The 25,539-nt window shown below is 45.1% G+C and overlaps 2 protein-coding genes across 3 annotated transcripts; one reads left to right on the forward strand and one right to left on the reverse strand.

Moving 5' to 3' along the window:
- Window positions 1-7,741: 7,741 nt before the first annotated feature.
- Window positions 7,742-9,902, forward strand: LOC119657788 (calponin homology domain-containing protein DDB_G0272472-like). The gene is made up of 3 exons (XM_038064873.1): window positions 7,742-8,170; window positions 8,222-8,734; window positions 8,833-9,902. Exons 1-3 carry the CDS (start codon window positions 7,897-7,899, stop codon window positions 9,678-9,680), a joined length of 1,635 nt encoding a protein of 544 aa, XP_037920801.1. The 5' UTR covers window positions 7,742-7,896; the 3' UTR covers window positions 9,681-9,902.
- LOC119657787 (serine/arginine repetitive matrix protein 1) lies at window positions 9,836-18,720 on the reverse strand. Of its 2 annotated transcripts, XM_038064872.1 has the most exons (6): window positions 18,440-18,720; window positions 18,052-18,388; window positions 16,945-17,991; window positions 16,706-16,893; window positions 10,240-10,431; window positions 9,836-10,182 (listed from the first exon to the last, which is right to left on the reverse strand). In XM_038064872.1, exons 1-6 carry the CDS (start codon window positions 18,500-18,502, stop codon window positions 10,048-10,050), a joined length of 1,962 nt encoding a protein of 653 aa, XP_037920800.1. In that variant the 5' UTR covers window positions 18,503-18,720; the 3' UTR covers window positions 9,836-10,047. The 2 variants fall into 2 exon arrangements, with proteins under 2 accessions (XP_037920800.1, XP_037920799.1); XM_038064871.1 differs by having other exon boundaries at window positions 16,945-18,388.
- Between the last annotated feature and the right edge of the window lie 6,819 nt (window positions 18,721-25,539).

The raw sequence follows: 25,539 nt of genomic DNA on the forward strand, positions 1-25,539 counted from the left end.
AATGGAAGCTAGCTACGGAATGGAAGAATGCCGCATACCGAGTAATACTGCATTCTCAAAGAACGCGGGCACGCGCAAAGACTTATCGCGAACTCCATCGAGCGGAGAAGCGACTTCACAGACGGAAAAAGGACGCCTGGGAGAACCAACAAGTCAGTGAACTAGAAAAGTACAGGGAGCAACCGCACCAGGCGCGAAAGTTTTACCAACAAGTCAGCAGGATGAAGCCTTATACACCTCGATGCTCATCCTGCCGAAACAAAGAGTGAAATCTGATTTCCGACAGAATGGGCATATTGGAGCGATGGGTTGAGTAATTTGATGAGCTACTGAGCAACCAGAACATCGGCGAGTTGGAGGTCCCGCCAACTGAAGACGACGGACAAATGCTGCCACCACCAAGTTTAGGAGAAACAGTTCGTGCAATTCATCGGCTAAAAAAAATAAGTCGCCTGGGGCCGATGGAATTACAGCTGAATTGGTTAAATGTGGAGGTGACCAATTTTACCAAGTGGTTCATTAGCTTGTGCTCAAGGTGTGGGACAGCGAATCAATGCCTGACGACTGGCAACGAGGCATAATCTGTTTCATACATAAAAAGGGAGATACCACACAGTGCAGCAATTATAGAGAAATCATTGCTGAATACCATCTATAAGATGTGAGGCCAGATACAAACAGCAGGAGCACTCTCAAGACCATTCGACATCAACAACGGTCTACGACAAGGGGATGCCTTATCATGCGTCCTCTTTAACCTGGCCCTAGAGAAAGTGATCATGCTGAGGTAAATGCGAGGGGTACGATCGTAGGAAGAACGATATCATGGGAAGAACGAGCCGAGACGTGTAAACTGCCTTAGGAAACTGGGGTAGAGGCTTTGTCTCCGAGGGAACACCCGTTCTCCTGACTATTATGGGTCGGTCCCTTGAACATGATGCGCTAGTGGCATTTACATGGTGTACAAACATAACAAAGCTAAAAAATTTGACGAAATATCTGGTAAAGAGGAAAGAGTCGCTTACCGCAGCGACCACTGAAAGAGGCAGCGAGAGCTGAAACATCGTTTGCGACAGCGGGACGCCCAAATAAAGAGGAAGTCTTACAAAGTGAATGTGTATTCGGACATGAACCGAGTGAAAGTGCGGTTGGCCGTCCTATCTTGAACCGAAAAAGAAAGGCTCATCAAGAAATGCGCGACAGTGGTGAAGAGTATGTGGTCGGCAACGTTCCTCCAGAAAAACGCCAGCAAAGGCGTCACAAACGGGCTGATGGAACTAGAGGAATACTACTACGCCGCCAGAGACCCGTCTGTCCAAAGACAGGGAGGCTACAAACCGAAAACCCGTAGCGGGAAATACAAAAAAAGAATAAGAAGGACTAGAAGGGCGCTACAAGGATCGTGGCGCATCTGGTGAACGCGTTGTACACACTGCGTGTTCGGGGCAGTGTTCAATTTTTATGGCGAAACTAGAAAGGGCTAGGACGCGCCTATTATGATCTGCATCTTACAAATTAATATGCACCGGACTGTAACCACTCACGAGTTGCTAGCGCAGTTCGCTGTGAAGGTGAAAGCTGATCTAGTACTAATGAGCGTGAAATACCGGAATAGAGACCCGCCTTCATGGCATCTCAAATTTTCAGGTACCACTACCATCTAGGTTGAGACGGCATTTGATATCATTTTGTCGGTCAAGGCTGAGAGAAGGGCTTTGTTTAGATTCGGTGTTTAGGGATAACGTTTTTTGGCTTTTACCTGACGCCGAATGAAACGATGCCGGACTTTCGGTGTCGGCTTGATGCTCTGGAGGACGCAATTTTGGGTACGGAGGGGCGAATTCTGGTAGGAGGTGGTTTTAACACTATAGCTCTCGAATGGGACATGCCACAGTCAGGCTCCCGAGGAAACACAGGATCCATGCCAATATTCCGGCGTCCAGGCTACGAAGGAAGCATCCCTGGTATAACTTTTGTGGCGGAATCTCTGGTACCGTCGGTGGATGGGTGGCGAGTTCTAGATGACTTCATGGCGAGTAATCATCAGTATATCGCGTTCAAAGTGGTTGACGCTACTTGCCGGCATGCACGCGGGAAATTCGTCAAAGGTCTTCGAATAGGCAGAATCGCGCTGGCCGGCGCTTTCTGGGTGGCAGCGTTGCAGCTAACACTGTCGTAAATTCAGTGATGAGCCTGACAGTGTGTGAGGCTTCCATGCCCCGGAGGGGCCTCACAAGCCTTCTATGTACTGGTGGACGACAGAAATTACCGACCTACCGAGGATCGTCGTCGTTTGGCACAACGTTTACACACCCGTGAGGAATCATGTGCTATAAAGACAGATCATAAATTAGCAAAAAGGAGACTCCGCATTGTGATAAATAAAAACAAAGCTCGCGGAAACCCTGCATACTAAGTACCGAACAGATGGACTGCATTGTACGGACGGGTTCACGTCAATAGCGCGGAAAGTGTCAAGGGCTGCCTTTTTTTTCATAAGGTGGACAGATATGCTAGGCACATTAGAAAATTCATTCCATGTGCCGAGCTATCTCTTACGGATATTGAGGGATTATCTGAAAGAACGCTCTCTGCTGAGACACTAGAGGGCCAATAGAGGGTGGAGATCGCGTCGGGAGTAGCACAAGGACCCGTCCTAGGGCCGGATCTTTGGAACGCATACCAGAAGAGTCCCGTTTGTTTGGTTATGCAGACGCCTTTCGGCATATTAATGCAACAAGTAAGCGGATGGATGGCTGGAGAGTGTCTTACCAGAGATCCTTCTCAAATCACAATTGGAAATCTCGTTGTAAAGTTCTCCTCTCTTTTCAGATACCCCTGGTGGATCGACTAGAGGATGTTTGGTCAAGTTATCAAGAACAAACTCTCCCATACGCGAAATCAATATTGGCACGGCCGGCAAACTGGAGTCAAACGTTGGGACTCTCGAATAGGCATGCAAAATCGCCTTCAAAGTCGGGTGCCCTGCAAAATACAGCAAAAAGACATGGCGGAATGAAGATGTGTCGAACCTGAGGAAGTAGACTAGAGAGATTTTTAATTTCTGTTTGGATAGTATGCAACCCTAGTCGTGTTGGATTATCAAATCGGCGATCACGGAGAAGACGCCTTTCTTATGGTCGCGTACCAGGACAGATGCAACTCGTCAGACGCTGCCTTACCTCCTCCGTGGGAGCAGCGTGACCGAAGCGGTTTGCAGATATTAAACGCTCCGTTGTATAATTCGCAAAATACGACGTGAGTGCGAATTATATTGAACGTAAATCGGCCATATTTAGACCGAAGCCTCTACGCTGCTACGAAACCATAAAGCCGTCTTTTCTTCTTAATCTTTTAAAACTTGGGGCTAAGCCCGAAATGACGGCTCCGTGAATCAAGAGAAGAGGGAGTAAGTTGCTATCGTTGCTCTCTACTTGTTCCGGTTCGAGATCAAGTGGATGCGGACTTAAAATCCATCAATCCTTAAACAAAAAATTGTAGTTGATGTTATTTATTGTCCGGATGGTTCAGTGTCCGCTATGCTATTGATGCGAAAGGTTGCGGTTCAAATCTTACTGTTTTAGAGGGATTTGTATCGTGACTGCCATTAAGGCTTTGTACTTAGTGGCGATAATCTCCAGGTTGGTGAGGCAGTGCAGGGACACACTGGACAGTCTGGGCGGCACGCTCAAAGTCACCGTTTTCTAGGTTTCTAACCATAGGAACATAGAGGGTATTGACCGAGTTAGACTGGTCAAGCGGGGCTCTGTTCTTGACACTTCCTCGGTGGGCACCGTTGGTGTTCCGTTGGCAATTGTGAATGATGGATTCTACTCATACGTACTCACAACCGTTGATTTCAGATGGCGAAGGTCAACCAGCTGTGGCAAGTCGAGGACGATTCGGCCTTCCTTTAACAAGACTCGATCGAGGGAGCTTTTGTGCCCGACACGTGTCAACGCATACAGGATTACGGGGATCTACACAGGGCACTAGCCTATAGAGGACTATGACGCCAGACTCAGCACACCTAACAGTTTCCATTGCCGAACTTCTGGAGAGGAGGAAGAAACTCCCACTTTCTTTGCAATTGTCCAGCTCTAGCTAGATTCAGGTTCCGGACACAGGGTAAAGAATTCTTTGAAGATCCCAAAAGGATCTGCAGTTTCCGCCCTGCAACTCTGCTGCTATTCTATATAAATGACTCCGAAGATCTACGTCGGCTGTGGGAATCTCGTTTTTGTATGCAGATATCGGTATTTGATGATTCTCATCTGAATTGACGATCTTCCATTCATTTTTTGTTATAAGACTTCAGTTATCTTCCTCTTCAATTTAGTGATCATTGATCCATGATTCTGTTTCTTTTAACTTGTTTACGCTTGTATATTTAGCATTATTCATCTAATTTTCGCAATTTTCCATATCGCTAATTGTGTGATGGATAAACTTTATATTTAGAAAAGAAATTAGCATACATATCCCATTCTGCTTTGTGCGGTATATTATCTCTTTGAAGGTGTATATGAAGTGGTTACCGAAGAAATGATTGAATTGTTGATAATGGTGATGGATGTTCTGGCTCAAATGTGATCTATAAGTACAATAGATTCTACAGAAGTGGAAAGCAATATCGATTTTCAAGTGATGACTGCTTAATTGGCTTATCTCCCCTTCGGACACCACCTTGTCCTGTTGAGGAATTTGTGGTAGTTTACTACTACACTAAGGGTGTCCAAAACCACATGAAGATGGAAGCAATGGGATGTAACTTTGTAAATGCTAGTGGTAAGAAATAACAGACTTCGAATCCACCCGCGAGTTTGAGAAATCAGGTGCGACGGGGACTGGCGAACCCCCCACGCAAGCAGATCATGCTGAGGATAACGCAGATAAATTTGCAGCACTCAAAGTGCGCCTCGGCTAATCTGCTTGTTAAATCATCGACATCGCACTAATAAAAGATCCCTGGGTCGGAAGTGACCGAACCATCAGAGGGCTCCAAACCAAATATTTTAAAATATTCCACAGCACAGGAGACGCTGATCAGGACAGACATAGAGGATGTATTCTCGCGAGGAAGAGTCTGCACGCTTTTCTGTGTCCGGAAGTGAGTTCCAGCGACTTAGTCGTGGTCAAGCTGGAACAGGCGGGGGCAGAGAATGTGTATATTTCCTCGGCTTACATGGCTCACGACCGATCAGCTTCGCCAGAAGAACTACAACATCTGACGAACACTATAGCAACAAAGACAGCCAACCTGATAGGCTGCGACGCCAATGCAAGGCATACGCTTTGGGGCAGCTCGCAAATCAACGAGAGAGGTGAGTCATTCTTTGATTTTATTATTACTTCAAACCTATCGGTGTGTAACAGGGGCTGTACACCAACCTTCCATTTCCCCTGCCCGGAGAACTGTGACGGTTGGGAGGAGGTCTTTGATATTACCCTAATAACCGACAGTATGATTCTTAAAATGGAGGACTGGAGAATGTATGACCAGAGATCCTTCTTTGATCACAGTTGGATACTTTTCAGTCTAGATCTCGCCGCAGAGTCTCCAAACCCTTTAAAGACCCCAAGAGGATCGACTGGAGAAAGTTTGGTCAAGTAATTAACAACAAATTCTCCGGTGCAAAAATTGGTAAGATTGGTACGACAGACGAACTGGAGTCAAAGGTCGGGACTTTGGAAAAGGTATTCGATGCCGCCTTTAAAGTCTCGTGCCCTACACAGTACAGTAAGAAGACTCTGCCACCGTGGTGGAATGAAGATCTCTCCAGCCTCAGGAAGCTGACCAGAGAAATCTTCAACATCTGCTACAGGCAAAAATATTGGCAGCCATACAAGGACTGCCATCAGCTCTGCCAAGAGGCGGTCTTGGTTGGACTATTGTCAGAAAATCGAAAGCACCAGTGAATCCGCGAGGGTCAGTAAGATTCTGTCCAAGGAACATAAGAGCCCAACCTTTCCTAAAAAGTCGGATGGCTCCTGGACGGAATCTTCTAGCGAAACCTTGGAGCTGCTGGTTCAAACGCACTTTCCCGCCAACGAGGAGAACTGTGAGTCAGAACCTTGCTTGGAGGGTTTGCGGCCACCCCAGCTGTGCGAGACTATCACATCGGTAATTACCGATAATGGACGAAATTTTACGAACATTGGATAGCAGCCAGGTGAAGGTGGTGGCGTATGCCGACGATTGGTGTAATTAGTGTCAGGAATGTTTCATGGAAGGAGCGTTGCAAAGGGTGTGCGGGTTGGCCGCAAGATGCGGACTCAGCATAAACCCAACCAAAACTGAACTGATGCTATTCACCACCAAGACAAGGATACCCGAATTCCATCTACCATGGCTGAATGAACAAAGATTGGTTTTTTCCTCTAATGTAGAGTATCTGGGTTTAAGCTAAATTGGAGATGCCTGCAAGAGAACCTTTGGAAAGAAATGGGGTCTCCGGCCAAGGTTGGTTCTCTGGATGTACACCGCTGCAATGCGCCCGATCCTAACGTACGGCTCTATTGTATGGTGGCAGGCTTTGAGAAAAAAATACAATATGATGAAACTTAATAGGATTCAAAGAACCGCGTGCGCGAGTGCTACTGGGGCTCTGCAGTTCTGCCTGGCAGATGCACTTTCCCTGCAATTGCCCATCTCTAGCTAGAATCAGGCTACGGACACTGGGTAAACTATTCTTTGGGGACCTCAGAGAGATTTCTAGCTGCAGGGTGGGAGAGCTGCTTTCCTTCGTGAATACTACGGCTGGCTCTGAAGATCCGAGCCGGCTAAACTCTGTCTTCCTGCTCCCATAATAACAGCCGCTGTCTTAGGAGTTTGTGGCATCAAAACGGTGCACCACAGCGCTAATTGGGATCCTCGGAGCGGCCACTGATACCTACCTACCTACCTGGTCATTGTGGTGTAGAGGGATATGAAATCTCGGATGCTTTAGCAAAAGAGGCTTTAATTTCCCCCATGGCCGGACAGAAACCAGCAATTGGAGTGTCAGTAGCATTGGCTGCTATCAAAAACTGGGAACAAGCTTCCCATAATGACAGGTGGTGAAGCTTTAATGCTGTTAAGCACACCAAACTCTTCCTGTCAGAACCAAACAAACGTACTGCAAAGTTTATCCTGTCGAAAAGCAGGAACACTTGCAGAAGTATTGCGGGCATTCTGACTGACCATAATTCACCAGCAGGGCATATGTTCAAAAATAGGAATTATCCAAGATGGTACGTGTCCATTCTGTAATGAGAAAACGGAATCCACGGAACATCTTCTAGGTGAGTGCTCCGCCTATTAACGAATCAGACAACAAATTTTTGGTGTTGATGTGCTCCAACTGCAGCGGGTAGCATCACGTCCACTAATGGAAATCCTGCGATACATAAACGAATCCGGGATATTCTTTTAGACGGGGGAATCGAGTACAATGGACTACTAAGGTCTGAATTCTCAGAGGCTTTGCCTTCCCCCACCTCAAACATACACATACACATTCAAAATAATGAGATTGGGGTCGTATCTAAAATTTCACACTATGTCGAAAATCAGAAGAAAGCTGTGTAAGCCCGAATTAGCAAAACATTTAGATATCAACGACTTGATGTTGCCCAGGATTATATTTCCTATTTCAACTGTGTCCTTGTCAAGTAGAATTTACAAATCATTTATGTTTCAAACAAAGTCGTTTGCTAAGCAACCCTTCATATTTATTGTTTTTAAATCATACACTTGGTAACGAAGGAGGCTAGTCCTCTCACTTTTTATTTCTTCGCGACAAACAAAAAATTGAAATCAACGTCACGCAACAGGATTAATTGCTGATTTTATACTACAGCAAGGAAAAAATTCTCAATAATAGGTCCACATAACAATAAGTGAAATTGGTAAAGATGGATCTAAGTCAAATGTGTGCTACTGGCAAAGACGTGACGATGACTCCAAATAAATCTGTGATAATAAATTCGCAAAAATGGAATTCGATTTTGAAACATTTGAACCGGAACGAGGAAGCCATCCAACAGTCTGAACAAGAGAAAAAGTATAAGGAGTACCTGAAGGAGGGTTCCGCCGAAATGACTTGTAAGTGGATGAATTCGATAGAGAAGACTCGGGAGAACAAAGCAATCGAACGGCAGAAACGCGAAGCTGAGAAGATTATTGAAGGTAAGTACAATAGTAGTAGATGCATTGGTATTAGCTTTGAATCATCCTCAGGGGAGCGAAGATTCAAGGAACTGAAGGAGAATGACGAAAAAGCACGGTTGGAACAGGTAGCCAAAGCTCAACAAATGATGAATCGCTTACGAATAGGCACTAGAGAACTTGAGAGCGCTGCTCTACTCAGTGAGGTCCTGAAAGGGCGCGAGCTTCAATGTAATTTCAATGCGGATTTGAACAAATCCATGAGTGAGCGCAAGAAAAAAGAGGCTGAACAACTTCAAATTCAAAGTGTTATTGCTATCGAGGAGCAACAACGTCAGATGATGGAAGCAAAGAAGCGGACCGATGACTACAAAAACGAAGTATATCGAATGGCTAAGGACGAAGCGAAGCGCAAGATGGAAACATCTCGCAGACAAACTGAATATGAGAAAAGGATGCGCGAGCAGGCTGATAAGGAGCTCCAAGCGCAGATTGAAAGGGAGAGGGCTATTCTGCAAAGGAAAAAAGAAGCGATGCGGAAGAATGCACTAGAGGCCATGAAGATGGTGGAACAAAGAAGACTACGTAAGTACATGTTTTATTTGCTTCCTGGTACACAAATGTTATGGGATTTGATAGAAGAGTGTACTCTTCACATTGTATAAATTATGTTTCCATTTTAGGCGACAAAATGGAGAACGAAATCGACAACAAGATAATAGAAATTTTCGCCAAAGGAAAGAATAACATTGCCGACATGAAAAAAGAGAAAGATCGGCAAAAAAAGGAGGAAATTGTTCGCATGAAAGATGCCAATGCTCAGAAAGTGTTCGTGCAAGCGGCAGATCGATCAGCTGAGGAAGAGGAACGCCTCCGAAAAGCTGTGAAAGAGGCCAATGATAAGATAGATCAGCAAGAGAAAGATCGAATTCAGCGCGAACGCATTCTAAAAGCCGCCCGAATAAAGCAATACCTCGAGGACATGGAGAGGCAAAAAATTGCCAAAGCGAAACAAATGGAACACATTCGCTGGTCTATCGCAAATCGCCTCAAAAACGAAGAAGTAAATCAAGAATTCGAGAAATTAAAAGCCCAAGAAAAAATCAAAAGAGCTCAAGAGATTCGGGCTGTGCTTCTCGAACAGATGAAAGAACGCAAGGAAATGGAGCAGAAACAGCGCGAACAGGACAGTTTGTGTGTATCATTGACCAACGAACGTGACGATAAGAATTTCATGGAATTCGCAAATGTTCTAATAGAAGATGCTAAAAAGAAATCGCGACCGATTTTACCCTTGATGCGAGCCGTCGATAAATATAAGAAAGCCAGTGACATGGATGTGGAACGTAAGGAGCCACGGCATCTAAAGTCTAATTTGCCCATTCAGGATAAAGTTGAAGGCACTTGTGCCTGTGCTGCGAGTATGTCGACCTCGCCACCTAAAAATAATCAACCTATAATTAAGTACGATTTGAATGAACTAAAGCAATTGAACCCTCGCGTTTCACCCCGTACGCCGCTTTGGGCGTAGATGGGACAATTTTTCCGATTCGATGCGTTTGTTTGGGTGACTTCTGGGATTTTCGCTTCGTAATTAATTTAAAATTAATTAAATTTGGATTGTTGGTATTTCAAGTGAATGCTTTTAACTTATTCCAAGTAGTTTTAAATGAGTTTTAACACAAGTTCAGGTTCATATAAAAATCTTTATTGTCAATAGTTTTTGGTCCCAATAAAATCTTTGTTTCTTAAATGTTTAGGATTTTAATCATATTTCATCTGATTTCACGATTTCACAACTTTCAAAGGCACATACGAATAACGTTAACTCTAATTCCTTCCATTTTGTCACAAATTTCAAAAACCTGAGCCACATCGATGCCATGGCCATCCGGAGATCATCCATTCGTCTTAAACTTATTTTGAGTTTTGGCCTTTGCCCGGAGGTAGGCTCGATCCCGAGCAATTATTTCCATCTTTTCACCAGTTGGTAATTGGAATACAGATTGAAGTGAATGGCAAGCTGATGTTAACTGAAAGAAATTTTAGAATTTTTAGTTGTTTCAGATTCATTTCAGTCTATTACGTACCTGTTGTAGCAATCTTGCTTTGAATAAGATGTTTTCCTCTGATAGATCATGTTCAGTTTCGCGATGGAAGTCCAAGACGAATAGTAGAGTGTCTCGTATGGTTTGAACAATGTTTTGGACGTGTTCGGTACGGAATAAACGACGTGTCAGGTAGCCCCGGACGTATGCGTTTATGATTGTTGCAGCTTCTGTCTGTGGGGAGAGAGATTTGTTCGTTTTTATGAAAGAAACTGGTTAGTTTTAGAATCTTGCGTAGCTAAAAAGGTTAGTTAAAAGAATTAAGGATACAGATTATATACAGAATAATTTTAAATACTAATAACGCGTGGGGGAAGGGGACTCACTGATCTGATTTCGGCGCTTTGAAACAACAAAATAAAATAAATAGATAAACTTCAAACATTGCAGTTGATGGTGGAAACAGAAATGATCTTGCCAGTCGACTTGTGTTCTTAGCAAAAAAAAATGCGAACTTTCCGTCGTGTTTGAGAGAAGAACCCTTCGAAGAATTTTCGGCCCCCACAGGAGCATTGATGATTCCGCACTCTATATAATCTTCTTTTTCTTCAGCCTTTGTCCCGTTCACAAGCGGGGTCGACTCGTCGTGAGCGGCTTCGCCATTTGACTCTATCGAATATAATAATGAATGAATATTATGAGCGATACCACGACCGTTTGGTTGTGCATAAAATCGGGTTAATTAGACTGGCGTGGGCGGGTTACCTAACTCGTATGGGTGAGAATGATCCAATCCAGAAATACTATAAAGGCAAAAAGGCAATATCTATGGTTAAAAAAGAAGACGTGGCGAAACGTGGCACAGATGGAGCGCTGGGGTAGGCCAGGACATCAAGCAGCCGTTACACATATCGAATCGGCAAACCTCGGCACAAAACCAAAATGCCCCGGCGCTTTCGCGGTACTACAGCCCAAAGTTACCCGCAAACGGAGGAGGAAGGCTCGGTAGAAAGGAACTTCGGCCAGTAAGGAGGGGGGGGGGCAGCAGGCTGAATCCTGCCTGACAGAACCTTCTCCTTTACCCTTACCGGGAAGAGCGGTAGAAAGGGAAGCTGGTGACGTGGACGCTACTGGTTTAACGCCCGTATGTGGAAATGGATCCAAGTGACCCGGACACGGTGAACCTGGAAAGGCCCCAAGCCGGCGGCAGAAGAGGGCACTGCGAAGGCAGACGAAGTACCTTTAGAATGAGGCCGTGGACGTGGCTATACTACTAGATGCGGTAACGTTCAGAGAAACCGGATGCAAGGAAGCGGAATCTTTTGCGGAACTGGTAACTCCGGTGAGATCCACACTAGACACACCAGACTCTTCTGTTAGTGATAATGCGCGCAAGAAACGTAAGACCAACACATCTGTTGTGGCCAAGGATTTATTATGCTCCGCAGCAGTGCTTACACCCACGCGTCCCGCGGGAATTAGGATCGATGTGCCGGGAGGCGATCAAATCAGCGAGAGAGCTGGTGCCTCCCATAGGAATATGGACACGAAGGCGGGAAGGAAGAAGATGTATGCGCAAGCTGCAGCCTCAGTTTTGACTGCTGCCGTTTCCTTCAAGGATGGCAGAATGTCGGAGGGACAACGAAGCCAAGATTCAACAATCAAGATTTTCGCGATGGGCTTCTTCATTTGGAGCGCCTTAAAATGGCCCCAGCAGGCAATCCCAGCTTTGAATTCCGGCGGTCGGTCCAAGTTCACTATTGTGAAAACTGAGCCATGCGGGTCCTCGAAGGAAGGCAGAGGACATCACCCGGATGCTGGGTGAACAGAACCCGGGTATGGATTTTGGAGACGGGGGTAAAGTTCATGACTGCCAGGAAGAACAAATCTACAAACGTGGAGGGTCTCAACTTGGTATTCGAACTCGATCAAACGACTCTAAATTTGCTCAGGGGAAGTCACCATTTGGTGCTCCACTTTTTCCTAGATAGATTGAAATTCGGTCATATGAGGATACTGGAGAGCATTATCTTCGGTGCGCAGATGGAACCCCCGTATGGGGGTTCGCACTGGTGAAGGGATTACAGGGTGAATCCCACCTGCCAGTAACTTCTCCTACACCTTCCAAGGATCAGGCGGAAGAAAGAGAGACTGAACTGACTTGATACTAGTTCGAGTCATTGAATCTATGCAAACTGGACACCGCAAACTAGCCAAGGTGCTAAGTGGAAAACAGACGAATGCTCTGCAGAATGAGATGAGATTTTTCATGGATGGGAACATAGGAACTGCAGTACCTCCAAGTGTGGCTTTTCTCAGAGAAATCAAACACGAGGCTATCGAGTCTCTGGCGGTACGGTGTGGGGGAAACCCCGTCACACTCGAACCGTGGCATACGCTTCTGTTTTTCATAACACATTAGACTAAGATTATTGTTGAAAAACAAAGATTGGTCATATGAACCTGCAGCATGCCAATGCCTCCTCCTATATGTTGACAGCAAGGCTGACAAAGCTGCAGGACTGCCCCTATATTTTTTTCTGGTGAAAGAGCCGTGGGTTCGATTTAACAGAATCTGTGGCATTGGATCAGTAAAGGGGGCTAGAATCTTCTACGCTGAAAGATCCATAAGACCGAGAGCTTGACAGTCCTGTTCCCAGGATTTAGTTACGGTCATCGCACAATATCAGATTAATGGCGAGAGGGAAAACATCATAGTTGCCTCCGCTTATTTTCCCTATGATTCTTTGTATCATCCATCATCCCAAAAACTTAGGGATTTGGTAGCGTATGCAGAATCAAGTGGTCTCGAATTCTTAATAGGTTGCGATGCGAATGCTCAACATATTTGTTGGGGCAGAAGGAAATGCAATCCAAGAGGAGAGAAGCTATTTCATTTCATCCCTCCATCCACGTCCAACAATAACAATAACAATCTGTACCTCAAAAGTGTTAAGAGTTGATTATACGCTGGCGGGTGCTAGACGAGGTCAGTCAGATCACCGATACCTAGAATTCAATCTGACTATTGCGGGCGAATAGTCTGCAGTACAAAGACGGAACCCTAGGAAAACGAATTGGACAAAGTTCTGAAGTTATGAAGACGTTTGTCCTATTTCCCGAGGCCATAACGGTAAAACAGTTCCTTGGTGGAACCGGGAACTGTAGAAACTCAGGAAATCAACCGGGCGACTTTGGAACCGTGCTTGCAACAATAATAAGAACGAAGACTGGTTAAACTTTCGGAACTCACAGCGTGAATATAAGAGGCTCGTGAGGTGTTGGAAACTAGACTCCTTTAGAGCGTACTGTGAGGAACTGGAAGGCGAAAGAGAGACTTCAAGGATGAGTCAGCCAAGCTGGACTCTCTTAGAAAACCCAACGGAACTTTCGCGAGGCCCAGACTGGAATCAGTACAGACTCTCCTGCAAGTACAACACCCGGTAGAACGGGTGAGAGAAGTGGTAGGGGAAGAGTTGACGGTTCTTGCAACCCCTTCAACACCCAAGTGCTGCAAGGGGAACTGGGACACTGCGAAAGCGATTGTTACCAATGAAAGGTGGCACCTGACATGGATGGCATCTATTGAGCAATGCTAAAGGAGGGTAGCAGCACTTAGAGCAGCCTCTAAGAAATATTTTTCGAGGATGTCTTGCCCTGGGCTAAGTGCCTTCCTCTTGACAAAAGGTTAAGATAATCTTCATACCGAAACCTGAGAAAGATAACTATTCTAATCCAAAGAACTTCAGACAGATCAGCTTAACTTTATCCTTGCTGAAGGGTTTGGAGAGACTGATTGAGCATCACATTCTGCTCTCCATTTTTTGGATACAAAGATAAAGGATGCAACTCTGAAGGGTGAGTACGCGATGGTAGTGTTCATGGACATTGAAGGGGCGTGTGACTGTGCGCTTTTTCAAAAACTTTGTGATGCGGCCAGAGCGCATGGTGTTAGCTTATGGGCTGTGCAGACGGATCTTTGTCTCGATATGGGGACTCAGGCCTTATGTGGTAATGTGGATGTACGTTGCTATCATTAGGCCAATGTTCGCTTATGCATCCGAAGTGTGGTGGGTTAAGATGAAACAAAAAGGTTTTTACCGTAAACTAGCCGCACTGCAAAGAGCTATGTGTCTGACTATCACCGGTGCCATGAGCACGACATGCAGCGCAGCTCTAAATGTATTACTCAATCTGCAGTCCCTGGATATATTAATGCAATGAAAGCAGCTCATAGACTAATTCGATTAGATCTATAGGGAAACAACGGATGCATAGAGCATTGGAAGAGTTACAGAGAGTACTGAATCCAGTTCTTATAATGCCTTCCGATTCTCGTGTTCCCATACATCTATTTGGTAGAAGATATGAAGTTATCCTGAAGCGTAGAGAGAACTGGGAAGTCCCAGAGGAATGCGCGGCGAGATATACGGAAGTCTTCTACACCGATGGATCAAAAACAGAGCAGGGTTCTGGAGCCGGAGTCTACCTCTGGGATGAAGACGAGAAGTGGGCTTTTCCTTTGAGACAATATGCAATGGTATTTCAAGCCGAAGTTTCTGCGATCCTAAGGGCGGCAAACGATTGACGAAAAGTTGAATGGCAGGCGCATCACAATCTGCAGTGGTAGCCAGGCTGCATTGAGGGCGTTGAGTAGCCCTTTGATCACCTCGAAAATCGTCCAGGAACCCTTTGAACTCTATCTCTAGATTCAATACGGTAGAACTACTCTGGGTACCTGGTCACTGTGGCGTAGAGGGAAATGAAATCTCAGATGCTTTAGTGAAAGAGAGGTCATTCTCCCCCATGCTGGGACCGGAGTGATACGTGTCCCTCTTGTAATTAGGAAGCGGAATCCACGGAGCATTTCTTATGTGAATGCCTCGCCTATGCACGCACCAGATCTTTGATGCCGATGTTCTCCAGTTGCGACAACCAGCATCACATCCACTAACGGAAATCCTGCGATACGTTAACGAATCTGGAATATTCCGTTAGAATGGGTGTGGCGAGTAAAATGGGCCAACACTGACTGCTGACTGCTCAGAAGTTATAGCTTCTTCCCACCACACACACACGGTTTGTTTTAGCCAGGAAAAAAAACGACTAAATAAAACACAGAAAATTGCTTTTAATTTCCATGCTGTCTTTATTTAAATAATAAGAACGTTTTTACCCCAAGGGCCCATAAAACGCAGCAAACGATGGCCTTTTCTGGATGTAATGATGTATCAACAATGGCTGGTGGATTATCGTCGCTTCAAATGCGGCGATTCTGTTTATTGGCGTAGCCATCAACCTAAAGTGTGCCTCATTACAAAACAGAATTTTCAAGTGGAATTATGGATCAATAACAATGCATACTTCGGCCCATATACAAAATATACGGCACGAACGATGAGTTCGTTAACAAACTGAATCTTGCAAGGATCTTTACGGAAAAGTTTCCATAAAATGTTGTTTAATTGTTGACATGATGAAAAATTGGCACGTTTGGTTCATCAACACTAGCTGTACACGTCTTATGGGACGCGTAGTATTATTTAGAACGTATTGTGAAAACGATCAATAATTTCTCGAATAAATTGTTTTGATGGACGAATATCCTCGAATTGGACTATGTCTTTTAAAATAAATTTAAACAATTTGCAAACGTTGCTTCGGCATAAGTCTATCCATGGTAAATTACTAAGTCATTCTAATTTTAAAACAACAAAGAACTGTCAAATCATTTTCACAGAAAACAGTGTTGTCAATTTAAAGTTTTCCGCCTCTAAAAAGAAAAGCCTTGTATGTTTCCAAGCAGCTCCTATATGATTCCTGCCAAAATCCCTGTCTTAACGTTGTCCTATTCTGTTACGTCGTTATCTTCCTAAGTAAATACCAGAGACACTCCAACTCCCTTATCACTCAGGTCGTCTGTTCCCTTATCTTCCCTACAATCCGAAAACCGCCTGTTCGACTAGAGTTTCAGGTGCAAAATGACTGTATGGACACATTATAGTGAGCATAAACCTATAAAGAGCTAAAAACACGCCAATCGCATCCAAGCCTCATCGTTTTGGATTCTGGTCATGTGTTTTAGTTTCACTTGTGGAGTTTGCTTGACAAAATGTTTTTGGTCTTTCAGGCAGCTCAGCTACTCCGTCAAACACGGAGGTCTTCTCAAATATCTGATCTTTAAAGATGCAGTGCAAAGACCCCTCTGAAGAGTCTTTTCATCCCAATTATTACAAAATTTCATGCGGTTAGTACTTAATTTACTATAAAAACATGCAACTGACCGAATGCTCCTTGAAGCCATTCACCGGTTTCTCCAAAAGACTGAGGGGTTTCATTAAAATATTGTTTTTATTGAATTTTCGCTTTAAAATATTTTACAAAATCACTGGAAAACGCAACAGGACTCCGATAAGGCATATGGTCAGTCTTTTTGTATCAACAACAACAACAACGAGCGCCCACCACCAGCTTCAATCAAAAGGGGTTAGTCTTAGAAAAAACTTACTCTGCGCTTCGATGGCGACGGTATTTGAGTCGCTACTCTGGCTGACTTCAACGCAGCTACTCCTTTTTGCCGAGGTGTAGCTGGAGGAGGAGAACATCCTGTGAATAGTCGTCGACTACATCGAGACGCACCCTTGGAATTGCTAACCGGCGAAGCCAATGTGGTGGTCATATCATAGCACTGTGAGTCTGGAACAGATAATCTGACTATTTAAAGTAGAGTTGAATTTGCACGTTTACCTCCGTAAGGGGAGCGTTGAGTTTTTGCCGGGCTGTTGCTATTGTTGTTACTGTCGCTCGGGAGATCCGGGGGCATTCGTGATGTTCCAATTGATTCGTCGTCGGTATTGGAAGCTGAAAGCGCCTTCAGCGACATCAAACCTGCGTTGAATTCCTCCAGGAGTTGCTTTTGCTGCCGCTCAAATTGCTCCTGCAGGATTCGCTGTTCCTCCTGTTGTCGCTTCATCAGTTCGATAAGCCTGATGCGCTGCTGCTCCTCGATTTCTAAGATCTTGTCCTGAACGAAATCACGGTTCGTTTTTTGAGTAGGTGGAGAAGACGTAGGCGAGGGTCTTTGCCTCCACACATTCTTCCTGGGACTGTCCGACGTAATTAATTGCTTGGAACGGTGATGGTGTGACACTGAAACGCGCGGTTTCAAGGTAACTGCTGAAATCTTTTTGTTCGGAGTTTTGTGTTTCTTTACAGCCTTTGGTTTTCCGCAGATTTTCATGTCGTATGGGCTTTTCTTATTTTTGAACATTGCTGAGTTGGTAATCAGTAGCGCGCTCAACTTCGCGGGCTCGGAAGTCGCAGTCGGCACAGTAACGACCGGTGCATTCACGCTTTGCATTTTCGGACGCATTACAGGTGTTTGTCGTTTAGGAGACGTAACCCTTACAACAAAGCTCTCAGCAGGTTTTGCTCTGAAAAGCTGTGGATTTTGCTGAGGAGTTGACCTTGGAGGATCAGAAGGAGAGTCCCCGAGGTTTTCAGAGTTTTGTGCCCGATTCCGAACCATATGTTCGAGAAGCACCGGACTTGGACTTTCCAACGTGAAGGAGTTCGAACGGACGAGTTGGGGCGCTACAGCGGACTGCTTGAGGGAAGGACTTGTCGAAGCTCGTTGGTTTTTGCTTTGCGGTGGAGTGGCACATTTTGCTATTTCTACCTTGCAGCTCTTTGATTCTGCGGTGGGCGGCTTGATAGAGATAGAAGGAGCAACATGCTTGGTAATTTTATGCACTCTCTTCGCACTTAGAGGCGATTTAGCTACAATTCTCTTGGCTGCAAGCGCAGGGTCATCTTTGCAAATGTTGCTAAACTTTGTATTGCAAGGTGACCTGCCGTTCTCGGCCTTTTTAGCGCTTGCAATAGAAATCTCCTTGTCCCCCGATATCATTACTGTGTTCGTGTTTATGTCGTAGATGAAGGTGTCGGACTTCTTCAGGATCTCGTTGGAACTCTTTTTCCGGGTGACCGAGCACGGTGGCAACTTGGCCGGACTAAAGTGGTCTTGAAGCATGCTCGACACCTTCATGTATTCGTCCTCCATCGTTGAAATCCTGTCCAAATCTTGTGGTTGAACGCTGGCGCGCTCCTTAGCTTCCAATTTGAGACGTGTCTCCAAAGCAACGGCCAACTCCTTATAGGCTAGCATTTCCCGACGGCGGGCGGCTGTCATCTACAAATTCATTAGTAGATATAGAAATATCAATAGTTATCATGTACCCACCAGCGGCGGTAAAATTGGAACGCCGTTAATTTTGAACATCGAAACGTATTTATCTCCTTCCATTACGTGGACACAATTACTGGCTGCGCACTGATTGATCGAGGCGAGAATCGATTAAAAGGTACTGTCGGACAAGATTTTTAAAATATCTGGGGAAGGGGCCCGATTTACACGGTTATTTGAAATTGTAAAAACAGGAATAGAAACAAAACAAGAAAATATGATTGAAAATTGAAGTTCGTTTGATTTCGCTTAGGTTTCCATGGTTACTTAGTGAATTCGCTCTGATTTACTGAATGACACTTCGTCCGACCAATAAATTAATCGCCAGAGTGGATGGGGAAATGTTGTAGATTTCATTTGTGAACAAGGTTTCGGTTTATGTCTTGGATAAATGTTCTCCAGTTTCCGTTGCTTGTCTGCCACCTATTCCTACTTCTTAATTTAATCTGGTAAATGAAACGTCATATTCTGGATTGTGGTAGTAAGAAAACACATAATTTCAATTTTCCTTTTGTTGATAATTATTAAATTTTGCAGGTTGACATTACTAATTCCTTAATAGTAATATAAAGAGAAACATATTATCACGGGAATCCCCGAATTTACAGGAAATGAACAACTGAACAAATTCCAGCCGTTAAACAGATCAAAAACAACTTAGTTGGTTACAAACACAATTGAAGTGATAAATAATAATAACTCCGCCGTAGCCGGTGCCGGTTGTGAAAGGAAGAGGGATGGATAGCTTCAGTCTGAATGGCTGTACGCCACCGCAGCGTCTCAGGGGGTAGGTGATTGAAGTGTAGGAACTTTGCAATCCTGCAGATTATTCACTGAGGGACCTGGCAGTTAGGTATAAAATGCACATCCACCTAATGAGAAGAAAGAGAAATTTGAGGTCCGGTACGGAAAACCGGCGGGAGTCGTTTGACTTGGTGACTGGGCCGGACTTTCGTAATGGACAGCATGGCGTCGAAACCGCTAGTCGTGGGGCGGTTCGACGTCTAGGCGCCAGGACGGCCAGGAGCAATGCTCCGCCTGCTGCAGCTGTTTCTTCACAATCTGTGGCGACCACTTCAGCAGGTTCGCGTAGGCAGTGGATGAAGTGGACTGAAGAAATGAACCTCTTCATCATCCGCCCCTACTACGAAATGACAGCGGGGGCGGGTACAATATCTTACCGCCTCTTGTTGCACCAGAGATTCGTCGAGCGTTTCCCGCAATACGTGACTGTGCAGCGAGTCAGATCAATACCGCTTTATTACTCGCAGCGACACAATGCCGTCCACCATCAGGGAGCGTGTTCGACTTGAGGTCATCGGGGAAACTGTGACCGAGAGTCGATGGGGGTAGAAGCGGCGGCATCAACAACAACACGCCGCACTGCAGGCAACAGTTTTTCCACCGTCCAGCTGAGGTTTCCCCTGAGGTTCGGGATGAATTCCAAAGAGCGTGTATAGAATTCTCGGATATGAATCCTTTGCATAGACCATGTATTCCCAGGCTCTATGCATCTTCAACAACTCCGGGAATTCTATCTCAAATCGATGATGAGATTGCATCTCGGCTGTGTGCTGATATGTCGTTCCTGCAACTACAATCACTTGTGTATTGTGGTGCAGTTGCGGCTATCAGATTGCACGGTCAGAAGAATCGATTTCGTGTTATTGGTTTGAGTGACCAAAGAAATCCATCATGGAAAATTCGTTTGGAACGTCGGCGGAACTCACTAAGGCAGAACATTGCTAGACTGATTCAGATCAGCACTGGCAATGCCGGCAGACGGGTGAGAAATAAAGTGCAGAGGGTTTACCGGAACTAAGCCATCCCCAGTGAGACACCCGTAGTTGAAATTCTGGACACACTGAAGCAGAAAGTTTCTGTCATATGCAGTCGGTACAACGGTATGGCGAAAGTCATTCCAAACGTGTCCAGAATGCAAAATACGCGAGGAACCAGCGGAGTTTTTTCAGATCTCAACGAATCCCAACAGAACGTTCAGACAGTACAGTTTTCGGTGACGGAAGCGAAAGAGTATTGGGGTGGACTTTGGGGATTACCAGCCCAGCATGCTGAGTAAATCACCACCGAAGGTACCCGTCTGGCATGAATTTTGTGGATGTTACCGAAGAGGAAGTTCGACGAGCCATAAACAGTTCGAAGAACTGAAGAGCCCAGGTCTGGATTAGGTGCAGAATTTCTGGTATAAGAAATTTACCAGCGTACACAGTCGGTTGGCACATAGCATAAACTAGGTCATGAGTCGGCCGGAGGAATTCCTATCCTTCTTCACTGCGGGGATTACCTACCTTATTCCTAAGAAGGACATGGTGCAGGACCCCGCAGACACAAGACCGATTACTTGCTTACCAACCCTCTAAAAATCCATAACGTCCATTATTAGTGGAAGGGTCAATGTGCACCTCGAGACCAACAACATTCTGTCTGAGGAGCAGAAGGGCTGCCGAGTTGGGTCAAGGGGTTGCAAGGAGCAACTCATTATCGACTCGGTAGTTGTAGGACAAGCAACTAGAGGCCAAAGAAATGTCGTTGCTATATCGATTATGCCAAGGCTTTTGATAGCGTTCCTCATACCTGGCTAATCGATGTCCTACGTCTGTATCGCATTGATTTCAAACTAATAAGTTTTTGGAAGAGGAGGGTATACCACCTTATCAGTGCGTACATCTGAGGGTGCTAATACCTCAGAGCCCATCCGTATACAGAGGGGCATCTTCCAGGGGGATTCATTGAGTCCCCTTTGTTTTTGTATGGCACTGAACACCCTTTCATGGCTACTGAATGATGCTAGAGGGCATGGCTTTGCAATAAAGTATGGCATACGTGCTAAGTGCGAACTGACTCACTTGATGTATTTAGATGACATTAAGCTGTATGGTACTGACGACCATCTTGCGTCTGTTGCGAATAATAGACATGTTTAGTCGTGATAGCCGCATGACGGGCATAGCATTGGTGACCTTCACATCGAAGTTATGACCGAGACAGACTTCTACAACTACCTAGCAATTCTGCAAGGAACCCATGCTCGAGTTGGTGATCTGAAGAATGCTCTGCTGTCCGAATTCCTGCGATATGTAAAGCTGCGGACGACCATGTCTAAATTCCGAATGCATCATCCAAAGCCTCCCGTGAAGCGGATGAACCTGTCTCGTGACATCGGAGGTAGGGGCGTGGTTGACCTGGCGGCACAACATCATTGCCAAGTCGATTCACTGCGAGCTTATTTTTACAGCAAAGAGTAGGCGAGTCCCTTGCATGCGGCTGTCTGTAAGCCAGACTGTGAACTGACTTCACTTAACTTGAAGGATCGATCTTTCAATCCTCTGAGTAGGGTGAAGTCGGACCAAGAGCGGATCGATGAATGGAAGTCGAAGGTAATGCACTGTAAACACATAAATTGTCTTTGGCAGCCATGTGTCGATTTGCATTTGTCGCACAGATGGCTGTGTGCTGGGGAGCTCTTTGCTGAGACGGAGGGGTTCATGTGTGCCATTCAGGATGGCGTGGTCTCCACCCGAGCTTATAAAAAGCTCATCATGCGGCAGCATAACTTCCTTTTTTAAAATGCGCGCCACTCAGTTAGTTGATGTCATAGCGGAGCGCTAGTGGTCTCGTTCAAGAGGGGATACTGTAAAGTTTTGTCCCGACACGGTTCAGTCGCCATCATGCGTTGGAATAGTGAGGAGCATGCCTTTGCAGTTGAGGTTTACTTTTCAAGCGGATGTTCAGTTATTGCAACACAGCGTGTATTTCGGAATCGCTTTAATTTAGCCCCGTTGGCTCCCGTCCCAGACCGCAAATCAATTGTTACATGGGTCACTACATTCAGACAAACTGCAAGTGCGACAAAAGGAAGAACTGGAGTCCCTCGGCCCGTTAGATCACCTGAGATCGTTGAAGCAGTGAGAGCGTCAATGTTGCGATCGCCCCGGTGTTCTGCGCGCAAACACGCATCTGCCCTTGGACTATCCGATCGTTCTGTGAGAAGAATTCTTCGTCATGATCTTCATTTTCATCCCTATAAGATGGCGATAGTGCAGGGACTTTCAGAACGTGACTTCAATTCTCGGATGAACGCGTTTGAGCTTCTTCTTGATGTCGTTCCCGAGGGTGCTATTGTTTTTTTTAGTGATGAAGCCCATTTTCATTTGTGTGGGTCGGTTAACAAACAAAACATGCGCTACTGGGCTGACACCAACCCTCGAGAATTGCATCAAAAGCCTTTGCATTCACCCAAAGTCAGAGTGTGGTGAGCTATTTCCTCAGCTGGAATTATTGATCCCTGGTTTTTTGAGGAAAATGAGGTTACAGTGACAGTGAATTCGGACCGGTATGTAAACATGCTACAGAATTTTTTTCCCACGGCTAGAAAATTTGGATTTGGGGGACACTTGGTTCCAACAAGACGGTGCAACGGCACACACTTCAAGAGAATCGATGGCTGTTTTGAGGGAACACTTTCCAGAGCGCCTTATCTCAATTAGAGGCGATTTGGAATGGCCGGCACGCTCTCCCGATCTGTCACCTTGTGATTTTTTTCTATGGGGTTTTTTGAAATTCCGTGTTTATGTGAACCGTCCAAGAACCCTACAAGATTTGAAGACCAACATCCAAGAAGAAATTGCCAACATAACACCTGCTATGCTAACAAGAGTCACGACAAACGCCAGAGATCGGTTTACGCAATGTATGGAGAATGGGGGACGTCACCTAACAGATTTGATCTTCAAAACAATGTAAATAAAAACTTTAGACATGTACCTACATTATAAAAAATAAATAAATATTTTCCGATGCATACAATAGTTTTTATTGAGTTTTGAAAAAAGGAAGTTATGCTGCCGCACCCTGTATAATGCTGTATGTAAGGTTATCCATCACAGCCTTACTTATAAGCATGGGCTCATCACGAGAACATGTCCGGTTTATCGATATGAGCCGCAAGCAGTACTTGATAGTTCTGCTTACAGTATGTATTGGGACCGGCAAGTTCTGACTGATCGCCATACAGCACACAACAAGCCTGACGTACTGTTAATTGACAAGACGGGTCGCTCTGCGTATATTATTGATGTTGCTATCCCCCATAATAGCAATATTGAACGGGAATACGTCGAGAAGAAGGTGAACTATGAGCCATAGGCTTGGGGAATCAAGGAAATTTGGCGTCTCGAGCGGGTGGCTGTAGTTCCCATAATATTGTCAGCTACATGTATTGTGCCTAAATCCCTCACGGCTTCCCTTGATGTCCTGGGACTTTCGCACAGTCTGGTTTAAACCATGCAGAAGTACACCATTCTGCATACGTGCTCGATGTTGCGGGGAGTTCTCGACGGATTCTCCCATTAACCTATCACCGGCTACCACCACCAGCGCCCCTTTAGTTTTTAAGTAGGTAGGATCGTCCAAGCCTAAATGCTTGGCACTTAGTGCTACTATTAAGTAAAATCCGGCATCTCCCGAGATTGTGATAACTCGGATAACTCGGATAATAATAATAAGTACTCAAAACTTGAATTTTTCCTGCGGCGACTTGCAGTGGTAGTGTTTTTCTTTTTTGAGGTTGGGGCTCTGAACGTGCGATTGATCCTTGACGGCGGCTCCGGCCCCCTGCGGCGACGTCGTTGAAGTCAGCTCCCGCTTGTTAGCGGCTGGCGGCTCAACGGTCTGGTGAATGATTTCAGCACTAGACACCGGGGGCACAGAAAAACCAGCGTTTCTCCCAACGAAATAAACGACAAGATTTTTCCAGTCTGCGCTGATACGGGACGTCCTCGGCAGCATTCAACTACGGGGCGGTCACGTTCCCGAAATTAGCTCCGCGCCTGGTTCCTCATCGGACACGGTTTAGCTACCATATGCTATCTGCGCAAAGAGCGGCTCACTAAAAACAGCCCGTAACTGGTCCTGTGACGATGTCGGCTTTTGTTCAAGCCCTGGCTGCGCTGCCTCGCTCTACCTGGACACAATCGGCGTAATTGCAAATTTCCGTACAAACCTGCCTATTTTCCTCGTCCCAATAGGGCGAGTACTTCGGGGCCCCCACTTTGGTCTGATACGACCAGATTGTTCTAGATTCACTTTACGCGGTAATTAATGAATGCACTTTCGAATACTGAAATACCGCGAGAATGTTAGAAGAAAACAAAAAGAAATCCCACTAGAAACAAACTTTTATTTTTAACATTGTATCAAAATTAGAACTTTTTCATTGAAAAATCTTATGTCAAATCTAGTTTCCTAACTTCCATTATTTTTTTGACCAAATCCAGGCCTACTTCGCTACGGAAAACACCGGTGGTGGCAACTGTCAATCGAATTAACAACACACGAAATAAATTTCGAATGTTGTTAACCCCGCTGAGCCACAGCCTCATGCAAAACGGTCTTAGATTGAATCTGAATAAAACTGAATGTTTGACGACCGATTCCCATGAAACACACAATCACAATCGTCCGTCCTGTCGCTCTCTGTGGTTCTGAATGTTGGCTGACTATAAAAGGCAATGAACGGTGTCTTGCGGTAATGGAGACGAACATGTTGCGTTGGACTAGTGGCGTGACACGTTTTGGTCACATCTGAAATGAGGATATCCGCGATCGCACCTTTTTTGGGAAACGACTTAAGGATTACGGAAGTCTTGGGGTTTGACCTAAAAAATATTTTGGAAGTCTTAGATTTTTATATATCGGTGATCAGTCCGAGTAATGAAGGGAGTGTTTGTAGAAGAATTACCAGAGTACAGGAGCCCCTATAATTAATGGTCTTACAGACTACAGCTTCCAAATTTTTCAACTCGATATCTCTAAAGCAGCTATTTGGTAGAAGTCATTAATATTTTTCAGGAACATTGTCCTTCATGTCACTATCTTTAAAAATAGAAACACTTTTCAATCTTTTTTGTTCGTATCTTATTTCTAGAATCTTTTCCTAGAAAATATTCTAATTGTTGATTGATCCATTCGAATTTGATTACGTGCTGCAAAATTCGTCTAATCTCAGGTTCTATCCATCTCATCAGGCTTGAGAGTCTCATTCATATCTTTTGCGTCTCCGCTTTTTGGCCAATGCC

This window comes from Hermetia illucens, chromosome 5 (genome assembly GCF_905115235.1).
Source record: "Hermetia illucens chromosome 5, iHerIll2.2.curated.20191125, whole genome shotgun sequence".
Taxonomy (NCBI): domain Eukaryota; kingdom Metazoa; phylum Arthropoda; class Insecta; order Diptera; family Stratiomyidae; genus Hermetia; species Hermetia illucens.

What these genes read in the sequence shown, in the direction of transcription:
- LOC119657788 (XM_038064873.1), top strand. Translation starts at nt 7,897, where the DNA reads ATGGATCTAAGTCAAATGTGTGCTACTGGCAAAGACGTGACGATGACT. An exon ending in AGCTGAGAAGATTATTGAAG is followed by an intron (nt 8,171 to 8,221) that starts GTAAGTACAATA and finishes AATCATCCTCAG; the next exon opens with GGGAGCGAAGATTCAAGGAA. An exon ending in GGTGGAACAAAGAAGACTAC is followed by an intron (nt 8,735 to 8,832) that starts GTAAGTACATGT and finishes TTTCCATTTTAG; the next exon opens with GCGACAAAATGGAGAACGAA.
- LOC119657787 (XM_038064871.1), bottom strand. Translation starts at nt 18,502, where the DNA reads ATGGAAGGAGATAAATACGTTTCGATGTTCAAAATTAACGGCGTTCCA. An exon ending in CGTCGCCATCGAAGCGCAGA is followed by an intron (nt 10,432 to 16,705) that starts GTAAGTTTTTTC and finishes CTCTCCCCACAG; the next exon opens with ACAGAAGCTGCAACAATCAT. An exon ending in AAGCAAGATTGCTACAACAG is followed by an intron (nt 10,183 to 10,239) that starts GTACGTAATAGA and finishes AATTTCTTTCAG; the next exon opens with TTAACATCAGCTTGCCATTC.